General features: G+C 44.9%; 1 protein-coding gene across 1 annotated transcript in view; it reads left to right on the top strand.

The window, feature by feature from the left end:
* The window catches only part of LOC138666834 (scavenger receptor cysteine-rich domain-containing protein DMBT1-like), a gene marked incomplete at its 5' end in the record, with an annotated part of 58526 nt that overhangs the window by 14231 nt on the left and 31666 nt on the right, over positions 1-12629 (top strand). The window contains 2 exons of the mRNA XM_069755011.1: positions 3918-4241; positions 5969-6292. Of these exons, the coding sequence (XP_069611112.1) occupies positions 3918-4241; positions 5969-6292 (648 nt within the window). The remainder of the gene's footprint in view (positions 1-3917; positions 4242-5968; positions 6293-12629) is intronic.

Below are 12629 nucleotides of genomic sequence, written 5' to 3'. Positions count from 1 at the left end.
AAGTACCCGTTGCCCCTGATATCTGAGCTCTTTGACAGGCTAAGGGGAGCGAAGGTTTTCACCAAACTAGATCTGCGGGGTGCCTACAACCTGATTCGCATCCGTGAGGGGGACGAATGGAAAACGGCTTTTAATACCAGGGATGGGCACTATGAGTACCTGGTGATGCCCTTCGGGCTCTGTAATGCCCCAGCCATTTTTCAGGACTTTGTCAACGATATCTTCCGGGATATGCTTTCCACCTCGGTTGTAGTCTATCTGGATGATATCCTCATCTTCTCTCCAGATATTGACTCCCACCGGAGAGATGTTGGCACAGTCTTCGAACTCCTACGGGCGAATTCCCTTTATGCTAAGTTGGAGAAGTGTGTGTTTGAGCAGGAGTCCTTACCTTTCCTTGGCTATATCATCTCGGCCCAGGGATTGGCTATGGATCCTGCCAAACTACAGGCTGTGATGGACTGGCAGGAACCCCATTCTCTTAAAGCGGTGCAGCGCCTTATGGGGTTCATAAATTACTATCGCCAGTTCATCCCCCACTTCTCAACTTTGGTAGCTCCCTTGGTATCCCTCACCAAGAAGGGAGCGAATCCCAAATTGTGGTCGGAAGAGGTCTCCAAGGCCTTCACTTCTATAAAGTCCCATTTTGCTAGTGCTCCCATCTTACATTGTCCTGATGTGGATAAGCCATTCCTTATGGAGGTGGATGCCTCATCCGTTGGTGCTGGAGCAGTCCTCTATCAAAAGGATGCTCAAGGTCGGAAGCATCCATGCTTCTTCTTCTCAAAGACCTTCACACCAGCGGAGAGAAATTACTCCATCAGGGACAGGGAGTTGCTAGCAATGAAGTTGGCCTTTTCGGAGTGGAGACATCTTTTGGAAGGTGCTCGGTTTCCCTTCCAAGTCTTCACGGACCACAAAAATTTGGTCTATTTGCGTACAGCCCAGCGGCTGAATTCTCGTCAGGCTAGATGGTCCTTGTTTTTCTCCCGGTTTCACTTCACTCTCCATTATCTCGCCGGGGAGAAGAACATTCGTGCTGACGCTCTCTCTCGCTCCCTTGTGTCAACTGAGGAGGAGGAAGAGGAGCCTCGGCTTATTGTCCCTTCAGAGAGTCTGAGAACCGTAGCTCCGGTTTCGCTAGAGTCTGTGCCTCCGGGCAAGACTTTTGTTCCCATCAATTTGCGACCGGAGGTTCTCTCTTGGGCTCATTCGTCCAGAGTGGGTGGACACTTTGGGGCAAAGAGGACATCTGAGTTGCTGGCGAGAATGTACTGGTGGCCGCATATGGTTCGTGATGTTGGAGACTATGTCTGGGCATGTGTCTCCTGTGCCAAAAATAAGTCTCCTCGTCAACGGCCAGCTGGATTGTTATATCCTCTGCCGGTGGCAGACAGGCCCTGGGAGATGGTCGGGATGGACTTTGTGGTGGGTTTGCCCAAGTCTCGTGGCTGTACCATCATTTGGGTAATCACCGACCATTTTTCTAAAATGGTGTATTTGGTGCCGCTTCCTCGGCTACCTTCTGCACGGGCCTTGGCAGCGTTGTTTATTAAACACATCTTCACGGTATGCCGGACAAAATTGTCGGTGACCGGGGTCCCCAGTTTGCGTCTCGGTTCTGGAAAGAGCTTTGTCGTCTTCTCAGTATTGAGTTAAATCTCTCTTCGGCATATCATCCCGAGACGAATGGGTTGGTGGAGAGAGCCAACCAGACCTTGGTCACATATCGGCGACATTTTGTCTCTGCTAGGCAAGATGACTGGGCATCTTTGCTACCGTGGGCGGAGTTTGCTCTTAACAATGCTGTAGCTGACTCCACTGGACAGACCCCATTCCTCCTTAACTATGGTCAGCATCCGCGGGTACCTGTGCCCATGCCCATGTCTTCCGCCGATTCCAGGGTGGCAGACTGGGCTGTGGAGGCACGGGACATTTGAGATCGCACTCAGGATGCCATTCGGGCTTCCAAGGAGAGAATGAGGTCCTCCGCCGACGCACATCGGCGCCCCGCTCCAACCTTTGCTCCTGGCGACTTAGTGTGGCTCTCCGCCCGTAACATCAGGCTGCGAGTTGAGTCTACTAAGTTCGCACCTCGCTACTTAGGTCCTTTTAAGGTCCTCGAACAGGTTAATCCTGTGGTTTACCATCTAGCCCTTCCTCCACGCCTAGGTATCACCGACACTTTTCATGTGTCCCTCCTTAAGCCCGTGTACATGTCCCGGTTTTCGGAGTCATCTACTGGGACGTCGGGTTTGTCTACGGACGATTACGAGGTGAACGCTATCTTGGGGTACAAGGTGGTTCGTGGCAAAAAATTTTATTTGGTGGACTGGAGGGGTTACGGTCCTGAGGATAGATCCTGGGAGCCTGCTGAGCACATTCGGGCTCCGCAGCTCATTGCTGCCTTCGAACGTAGCGAGGCCCAAGGAGGGGGGGGCCCTAGGAGGGGGGGGGGGGTAATGTTAGGGGTCGAGTTCCCGCTTCTGCACAGGGGGAATCTCGGGCCGTTTCTGCTGCGGTCTCCCATTCCTCTCCTGCCGCAGGTAAACCTGCTCAGCAGAGACGACGGTCCTTGCGTCTGACTCAGTCTCACTCGGTACTTAGGCTTGCTGTTGCTTCTCCAGCTTTTGCCATTAAAGCCAGTGCTGGGCAGCAGCGAGCGGGCTTCTCTGGGACTAAGTCCTTATTTGCACACACTGAGCATGCCCAGGGCAAGATCTCCCGTTGGAGATCGAGGGTCACATGGTCAGGCACTGCAGCACATCCCATTGGTCCTCTTGGCAGGTCCTGAAAGGGCAAAACTTCTGTAGCTACTTCCTGTGCTGCAACTATATAAACTGTGCATGAACGCACGGCCATGCGCTAGTGTACAATTGTATACGTGTGTTTGTTGTGAGTGCAAGTCGTTCATTAAATACCCCTACCCTATTGTATGACTGTTCGCGTATGGAGTATGGCTGCTATCTAGTGCCCGACTAACCACTCAACGTGTCACACACGTATCAGCATCTATTGCTGTGACCGCCAGTGCGGCGCCACGCGCCAGTAGTGCGCTTCCTGACCCACGTCTGGATTCTTAGTGGTGTCTGCCAGCACGGCACAGTTCGCACTTCGGTGCTCTAATTACTATAGTTGCTTAACACCCAGTTGCGGTGTTGTGTCAGCAAGTGGTCTAATCAGACTTCAATCCTGTGTCTTGGGGTTGTGTTCGCTGACTCCTTGCTTGCACTCTTTAGTGCGGTATTGCGGACCTGTGGCTTTACCGGGTTCACTTCCACCACCATATTATGCTGCCATTTACTAGCAGCAGGTTTTCACCTGCACGGTGGACCCCGGACTGCGAACGCATCTATTACATCTTTCTTGGTGCGTTCCGCCAGTCCTAACACCTTGTGTCTGGACATTGTGGAAGGTATTTGTGGTGTGATCATCTGCCAGAATCTACACACATTAAGTTAACATAAAGAGAAAAAATTAAAAAAGAAAAACAGTCCGCCGTTCCTCTGACCTCTCCACACTAAATCCCTTCATTAAAGACCCCCCCGCTCAACATACTGCACCACCATCCTAGCCAAAGTCCTAACAAAAGCATTAGTGGAAACACAATCATTTACAGAACTGTTCCCGAATTCTGCTGACTTTAAGGGAAAATGCTCTTAAATCTGTGCACAAATCCAAATGAGCTATGTTCGTGCCAAATTTGAGATTGCTGAAAGTTTTCCGGATAAGTCTGCTCATCACTATTAAAAAATATATTTTTTAACATGTATTTAGGTTTTAAACACTACAAAGGGCTGAATAGGCAGGGTATTTAGTAACAATAATACAAATGCTTTATAGGGGACCTGTCAGGTTCCCTTTAAGATAATTTATAATACATTGTTTTTAGAAATGACCATTCTCCTTTTTTTTAGGTTCAGGTTCAGACTTGTCAATAAGACTGGTAAATGGCAATGGTCAATGTAACGGTCGTGTAGAAATCCTCTATAATGGAGCATGGGGAACTGTGTGTGATGATTATTGGGATATTAATGCTGCACAAGTTGTATGCCGTCAGTTAAATTGTGGCCAAGCTCTTGCATTTAATGGCAGTGCTGCATTTGGCCAAGGACAAGGAGTAATTGTATTGGATGATGTGCAATGCACCGGCAATGAACAACACGTATGGGACTGTCTACACCAACCATTTACAGTGCATAACTGTGGACATAATGAAGATGCTGGAGTCGTCTGCTCAGGTATATTTTCGAAATTATGAAATCATATACAATCATCTGATATCATATGTTGTTTGCATAGATGTTCAAGTAATCCACATTTCATATTTTCCACTACTAAGGGAAACTCAAACAATAAATAGTTTTAATAAGAAAATCTTAAAGGACTGGAGGTACTTTGGTTCCTTCCCCATTAAGTCCAAAATGTTAAGAGGTTTTATGTGGTAGTAGGATGCCTTTGTGAAGTCATTGACACAACAATAATAAGATGCTGATCAGTTTCTGTTACAGTGCTTTATTCCACATATTAATTATTAATGTAATGTTTGACTAACAATAACCAATATTTGGCTAATATTAGATTAGGAAATGTGTCCTCCTGCCTACACCAGAATATTAGCACAAACTATTTAGATTAGAAAATGTGGCCTCCTATTAGCACAAACGATATAGATTAGGAAATGTGGTCTTCTGCCTGCATCAGAATATTCGCACAAACTATTTAGATTGGGAAATGTGGCCTCCTGCGTACACCACAATAATAGAGCAGAAGATTTAGTGTGTCTGGAATAAACTGTTGTCAGAAAGGATTCAGATTAAAAAATGTAGGCTGGTGTCTGGACCCTACTATTAGCTAAAAGGATTTAGATTCTGAAATGTGATGACAAGCCTGCAAGACAGTATTAGCACAAATAATTTAGATAAAGAAATGTGACCTCCTTTCTGCACCACAAAACCTTAGCCCAAACACGTTTGATTAGGAAATGTGACATCCTGCTGGCACCACAATATTAGCCCAAAAGATCATGATTGGGAAATGTGGCTTTCTGCCTGCACCACCATATTAGCCCAAACTATTTTCATTAGCAAGTCTGGCCTCCTGCCTACACCACAATGTTAGTGTAAACGATTTTGAATAGGAAATGTAGCTTTCTTCCTGCACCAAAATATTAATACAATTGTGATAAGGAAATGTGGCACCCTGCCTGAACCACACTATTAACACAATAATTTTAGATGAAGGAAGGTTGATTTTACACAGGATCCAAGATAGCTGAAGAAACTGACACTAAACTGCATTTCTAACTATCTGAAAACTTGCAGCAGCCACTGTAGCAGCCTCTCTGTACTGTTACACTGACAAAATCATGCCACCAAAACAACATATCCGCTTTTTTATAAGGAGAGGGTCATGTGATTTTTGCAACCAATTACAGAAGCCCTTGTGTCTGGACATTGTGGAAGGTATTTGTGGTGTGATCATCTGCCAGAATCTACACACATTAAGTTAACATAAAGAGAAAAAATTAAAAAAGAAAAACAGTCCGCCGTTCCTCTGACCTCTCCACACAAAATCCCCTCATTATAGACCCCCCCCGCTCAACATACAGCACCACTATCCTAGCCAAAGTCCTAACAAAAGCATTAGTGGAAACACAATCATTTACTGAACCGTTCCCGAATTCTGCTGACTTTCAGGGAAAATGCTCTCAAATTCATGCACAAATCCAAATGAGCTATGTTTGTGCCAAATTTGAGATTGCTGAAAGTTTTCCGGAAAAGTCTGCTCATCACTATTAAAAAAGAATTTTTTTAACATGTATTTAGGTTTTAAACACTACAAAGGGCTGAATAGGCAGGGTATTTAGTAACAATAATACAAATGCTTTATAGGGGACCTGTCAGGTTCCCTTTAAGATAATTTATAATACATTGTTTTTAGAAATGACCATTCTCCTTTTTTTTAGGTTCAGGTTCAGACTTGTCAATAAGACTGGTAAATGGCAATGGTCAATGTAACGGTCGTGTAGAAATCCTCTATAATGGAGCATGGGGAACTGTGTGTGATGATTATTGGGATATTAATGCTGCACAAGTTGTATGCCGTCAGTTAAATTGTGGCCAAGCTCTTGCATTTAATGGCAGTGCTGCATTTGGCCAAGGACAAGGAGTAATTGTATTGGATGATGTGCAATGCACCGGCAATGAACAACACGTATGGGACTGTCTACACCAACCATTTACAGTGCATAACTGTGGACATAATGAAGATGCTGGAGTCGTCTGCTCAGGTATATTTTCGAAATTATGAAATCATATACAATCATCTGATATCATATGTTGTTTGCATAGATTTTCAAGTAATCCACATTTCATATTTTCTACTACTAAGGGAAACTCAAAAAATAAATAGTTTTTATAAGAAAATCTTAAAGGACTGGAGGTACTTTGGTTCCTTCCCCATTAAGTCCAAAATGTTAAGAGGTTTTATGTGGTAGTAGGATGCCTTTGTGAAGTCATTGACACAACAATAATAAGATGCTGATGGGTTTCTGTTACAGGGCTTTATTCCACATATTAATTATTAATGTAATGTTTGACTAACTATAACCAATATTTGGCTAATATTAGATTATGAAATGTGTCCTCCTGCCTGCACCAGAAAATTAGCACAAACTATTGTGACACTGCTGAGGTGTTATGGAAGCCCAGGTTGCTTAGATAGCATCCTTCAGCTTGTCTGCATTGTTGGTCTGGTGTCTCTCATCTTCCTCTTGACAATACCCTATAGATTCTCTATAAGATTAAGGTCAGGCGAGTTTCCTGGCCAATCAAACACAGTGATACTGTTGTTGGTAAACCAGGTATTGGTACTTTTGGCAGTGTGGACAGGTGCCAAGTCTTGCTGGAGAATTAAATTTCCTTCTCCCAAAAGCTTGTCGGCAGAGGGAAGCATGAAGTGCATTAAAATTTCCTGTTAGATGGCTGCGCTGACTTTGGTCTTGATTTATTAAACACAGCAATGACACCCAAATACTATATCTAAAAATCTCCGGTGCTTTTTAAAAAAAATGATAATCCAATTATACTAAGATACCAGAGAGTCACCACATGTGCCAAAAGTGTAGTGAAACCACTAGGAAGGGCTAAAACTGTGCTCCAACCATAAACTGGACCAGAAATACCAATTTGTCAGGGGGTGACGAAGGAACTGTGATTCCGAAATGCGCGTCGGGGTGCACATTATCAAGTATTTGGCGGTCCTGAAATAAATTCCCCCATCTTTATAAGTAAGTGGCTTTTGATAGTATCTGCGTATAGCACATTATGCACTTTTTATTGAGCTTTTGATTCCCTTTCACTTGGTCTAATGTTCATAGTCACCTTATATGCACAATTTGTCATATTGATTTTCTAATACGATCACTTCTTGTGGCATGTGCAATCAGGGCTGCCACTAGGAATTTCAGGGCCCCATACTGTCAAAATTTTGGGGCCCCCTTGAAATTCCACCCAGGCTCCACCCCCAGTTCCACCTCCACCCTAGCGCTGCCTCCACCCCACGAACCTTCCACAGTTCCTCCACCCTCTCTTGGAAAAGCTCCACTTCTGGCGAATATCGGTCTGCACTTGGACCGCAGTGCATGGACCGGCCGCGGGTCTCTTGACCTGAACTCAGCAGCCTCACAGCATGTATGAATGAGGATGCTGGTCAGGAGATCGGCGTCCAGTCCAAGCACTGCTGTGGGAGTGCAGACCAATAGCCCCATTTCAAAAATTACACTGCCATAATAATAAAGATTAAAATAGATGAAATGTGGATTAAATCCACGCTGCTGCAACAAATAATGGATCCAGATATAATTGTAAGGTGTTCGGGTGGTTTATTCAACGCGTTTCGAAGCTCATGGCTTCTTCTTCAGGAAGTTTCCACACAAAGATATATCACCTTACACCTTACAATTATATCTGCAACCATTATTTGTTGCAGCAGCGCGGATTTAATCCACATTTCATCTATTTTAATGGTTCTGAGAGGTCGCAGCGCCAACCTGTGGATCTGCAGCAGCTGACAAATTACCTGCCTGTACTGTGTACCACCAGGTGTGCAGTTCTCTCACAATTGATTAGAAGCAATCCTGGAGATAAGACCCTATTTGCACTTTTTTGTCTCCTATTTTTCTATACTAATAATAATAAAGATGTTTCCCGATCATATATACCAACTTGCTTCAATAATTTCCCACCCCCCTTCCAAACCCCAACCAAAACTTATAAGCTACTGGATTATCCTGAGCTGCTGCCTGTTATAATTGGGCATTTGGTTTTGCAGCAGGTCAGGATCATCCAGTAGCTTATACATTCCACTCGCCTCCCCCTGGGCCCTGTTGGATGCCACCCCCAGTCACCACTCGCCTTCCCTCATCAGCCTCACGATACCAGTACAGACACAGCCACAGTGAGCCACCTGAAGCCTCTTCTCACCGTAGACACTCACCCTGCTCGCCCGCCCTCCGCCTGATCTACCTTCCGCCTCCACCTGCTCATCCATCGCCCCCCAGTCAGAAGAACAGAACAGCAAAAGCGATGACCTCCAAGTCCACCCAACCTGAAACAGCGAGAAGGGGTTATACCACAGTGTCCACCGGATGGGGTCACACAGGGGAGAATGAGATACAGCTAATCACACGGGAGAGGATTAGATACACAGCTCAGCAGACAGTATCACATGGGAGAGGATGAGATACAGCTCACCAGACAGTATCACATAGGATAGGATTAGATACACAGCTCAGCAGACAGTATCACATGGGATATAATGAGATACAGCTCAGCAGACAGTATCACATAGGATAGGATTAGATACACAGCTCAGCAGACAGTATCACAGGATAAGATTACATACACAGCTCAACAGTCAGTATCACACAGGATAGGATTAGATACACAGCTCAGCAGGCAGTATAACACAGAATAGGATTAGATAAAGAGCTCAGCAGACAGTATCACACAGGATAGGATTAGATACACGGCTCAGCAGACAGTATCACACAGGATAGGATTAGATAAAGAGCTCAGCAGACGGTATCACACAGGATAGGATTAGATACACGGCTCAGCAGACAGTATCACACAGGATAAGATTAGATACAGCTCAGCAGGCAGTTTAACACAGGATAGGATTAGATACGGCTCAACAGACAGTAATACACAGGATAGGATTAGATACGGCTCAGCAGACAGTAATACACAGGATAGGATTAGATACACAGCTCAGCAGACGGCATCACACAGGATAGGATTAGATACAGCTCAGCAGACAATATTACATAGGATAGGATTAGATACAGCTCAGCAGACAGTAATACACAGGATAGGATTAGATACACAGCTCAGCAGACGGCATCACACAGGATAGGATTAGATACACAGCTCAGCACAGTATCACATAGGATAGGATTAGATACAGCTCAGCAGGCAGTATCACATAGGATAGGATTAGATACACGGCTCAGCACACAGTATAGGATTAGATATACTGCTCAGCAGACAGTATCACACAGGAGAGGATTACAAACAACTCAGCAGATGTGATCCCTGGAGAGACGCACCCTGCTCGTCCATCATCTGCAGTCCGCCCCGCGTGATACACCACATGCTGCTCTCTCTGCTCAGGAATGAGGAAGTGGAGCAGCATGTGATGTCAGGCAAGACCATGATGCACCTTGGCCGGCCGCAGCTTTTATAGGTACAGTGCCATTTTCCGTTCCCCGAATGCACTAACAATACTGCAGGTGTATCGTTAAAACACCACAGTGCTGTTATGCATATTGGGTTCGGAAGCCTTGAACAAAATGTCCAGGGGCCCGATGAGGAGAAGCAAAGAGAGGGGGGCCCGAGCTGCCAGCGTGTTCGGGCCCCCCTTTTTGCTCCTCATAACCGGGCCCCATACAGTAGTAAGGACTGTAATGCCCTGATGGCAGCCCTGTGTGCAATACACGGTCTCTCTTTTGATACTTATTTAGGCCATAGGGGTATAATACATAATACAAATTGACCTGCCTTATGAAATAATTTGATGTTTTGATATATTTCTTGATATGTGCACATGTAATATATTATATATATACATATTTATATGATTTTATTCTTTGTATATTTCAATGGTTTGTCTTTTGCTATTAAATAAAATATATGTATTTTAAAATATTCCCTGTCATTGGTATTTCTGGTCCAGTTTATGGTTGGAGCACGGTTTTAGCCTGACTTTGGTCTTGATAAAACACAGTGGACCTACACCAGCAGATGACATGGCTCCCCGGACCATCACTGATTGTGTAAACGTTACACTAGATCTCAAGCAGCTTGGATTGTGGCCTCTCCACTCTTCCTCCAGACTCTGGGACCTTGATTTCCAAATGAAGTGAAAAATGTACTTTCATTTGAAAAACAACACCTTGAACCACTGAGCAACAGTCCAGTTTTTTTTCTCCTTGTCCCAGGTAAGATGCTTCTGGTGTTGTCTCGTGGTCATCAGTGGCTTGACACAAGGAATGCGACACTTGTAGCCCATATCCTGGATATGTCTGTGTGTGGTAGCCCTTGAAGCAATGACCCCAGCAGCAGTCCACTCCTTGTGACTCTCCCTCAATTTTTTGAATAGCCTTTAAAATCCTTTCAAATTAAAATCCTTTCAAGGCTGTGGTTATCCCTATTGCTTGTGGACCTTTTTCTACCACTTTTTTTCCTTCCACTCAACTTTCCATTAATATGCTTGGATACAGCGCTCTGTGAACAGCCAGCTTCTTTAGCGATGACCTTGTGTGGCTTACCCTCCTTGTGGAGTGTGTCAATGACTGTCTTCTAGACATCTGTCAAGTGAGCAGTCTTTCCCATGATTGTGGAGCCTACTGAGACAGAATAAGGGAACTTTTTTAAACGTTTAGGTAGCCTTTGCAGGTGTTTTTGTTAATTATTATGATTCACTGAGATAATGACTTTTGGGTTTTCATTTTCTGTAAACCATAATCAACATTAACAGAAATACTTGAAATGGATCACTCTGTTTGACGTGATCCCTCATCACAGCAGCCGAGTTCTCATGCTGCGCAGTGTTAGAACCAGCAGTGGCTGCTGCTCCAGTCTATGAAGTTGTGTTCTCTAAATGGGGCTCCATAGACTAGACGAAGAAGATGGGGATCATCGTGGGATCTCTATATTATGTATTACACCTGACCCTTGTGGATTACCTTTTTTGTTAGTAATAACTAGGTAAAAGAGGGTAATTGTTTGTGAGTGCTTTTTACTTTTAAAGATCTTTTGTGTATGTGTTTCTTTCTTTTGACTCTGGGGTTAGTAATGGGGGTAATTGATGCCTTTCCATTACTAACCTATGGATTTGAGGTCTGCAGACATTACACAGACGACATCATCTCCAAAACCTTTACCCTGATTGCCCACACACCCGGTCAATCGGGAAGAAATGAGGCTAAGCACCATAATTGGCACATCTAATGGATGAGCCATTTCTGAGACAACTGAGGGCTGCTCTTAGACTGGGAAGGGGTCCATATCCATGGCCCTTCTCAGCCTATTAATATCAGCCAAAGCTGTATGCTTAGCCTTTGATGGTTATTAAACATAGGGGGAATCCCATATCATTTTTGTTGTTCATGCTACTGTGAGCAGTCTCTGTGGCCTAAAACTGCTATGACAGCTTGCACTGTCTCCAACCTTGTCTCCCATTGAGCACATCTTGGATGTCAATGGTCGGCAACTGCAAAGGGAGCTACCAGCAACAGATCTTGATGATTTGCCAAAGTGCATTCAGAGTGGGAGAGCATTCCTTAGATTAGTAACTTCATTGATAGCAGCCAAGGAATGAAAGCACGTGTTCATCTCTGCGCATGACACACATGCTAAACAGAACATTGATTCTGTCATTAGCATTGTTACTTTGCAGCACTGGGGACCTGGGTTCACATCCCACTCTTGGACAACAACTAAAAAGAGTTTGAATGTCCTCTCTGTGTTTGCATGGGTTTCCTCACACACACCAAAGGCATACTGATATGGAATGTAGGTTCTGAGTCCTGATGGGAACAGTGATGATTAGGGTTGAGCGACTTTTACTTTTATAGGATCGGGTCGGGTTTCACGAAACCCGACTTTCTCAAAAGTCGGGTTGAGTGAAATCGGCCGATCCTATAGAAAAGTCGGGGTCGGGGTTGGCCGAAACACGAAACCCAATGCAGTGCATTGGGTTTCTAATGGTTCCCAGGGTCTGAAGGAGAGGAAACTCTCCTTCAGACCCTGGGATCCATATTTAAGTGTAAAATAAAGAATTAAAATAAAAAATATTGCTATACTCACCCTATGACGCGCCCTGGTACTAACCGGCAGCCTTCCTTCCTTAGAATTAGCGCGTGAAAGACCTTAGATGACGTCGCGGCTTGTGATTGGTCGCACGACCGCCCATGTGACCTATTCCTATTAGGTATATACTCACCCTCGGACGTGCCCTGCTTCTTTCCGGCAGCCTTCCTTCCTAAAAATCAGCGCTTGAAGGACCTTCGGTGACGTCGCGGCTTGTGATTGGTCGCGTGAGCAGTCACATGGGCGGTCGCG

Source organism: Ranitomeya imitator, chromosome 2 (genome assembly GCF_032444005.1).
Source record: "Ranitomeya imitator isolate aRanImi1 chromosome 2, aRanImi1.pri, whole genome shotgun sequence".
Lineage (NCBI taxonomy): Eukaryota > Metazoa > Chordata > Amphibia > Anura > Dendrobatidae > Ranitomeya > Ranitomeya imitator.
This window is presented reverse-complemented; position numbering and strand designations above follow the sequence as displayed.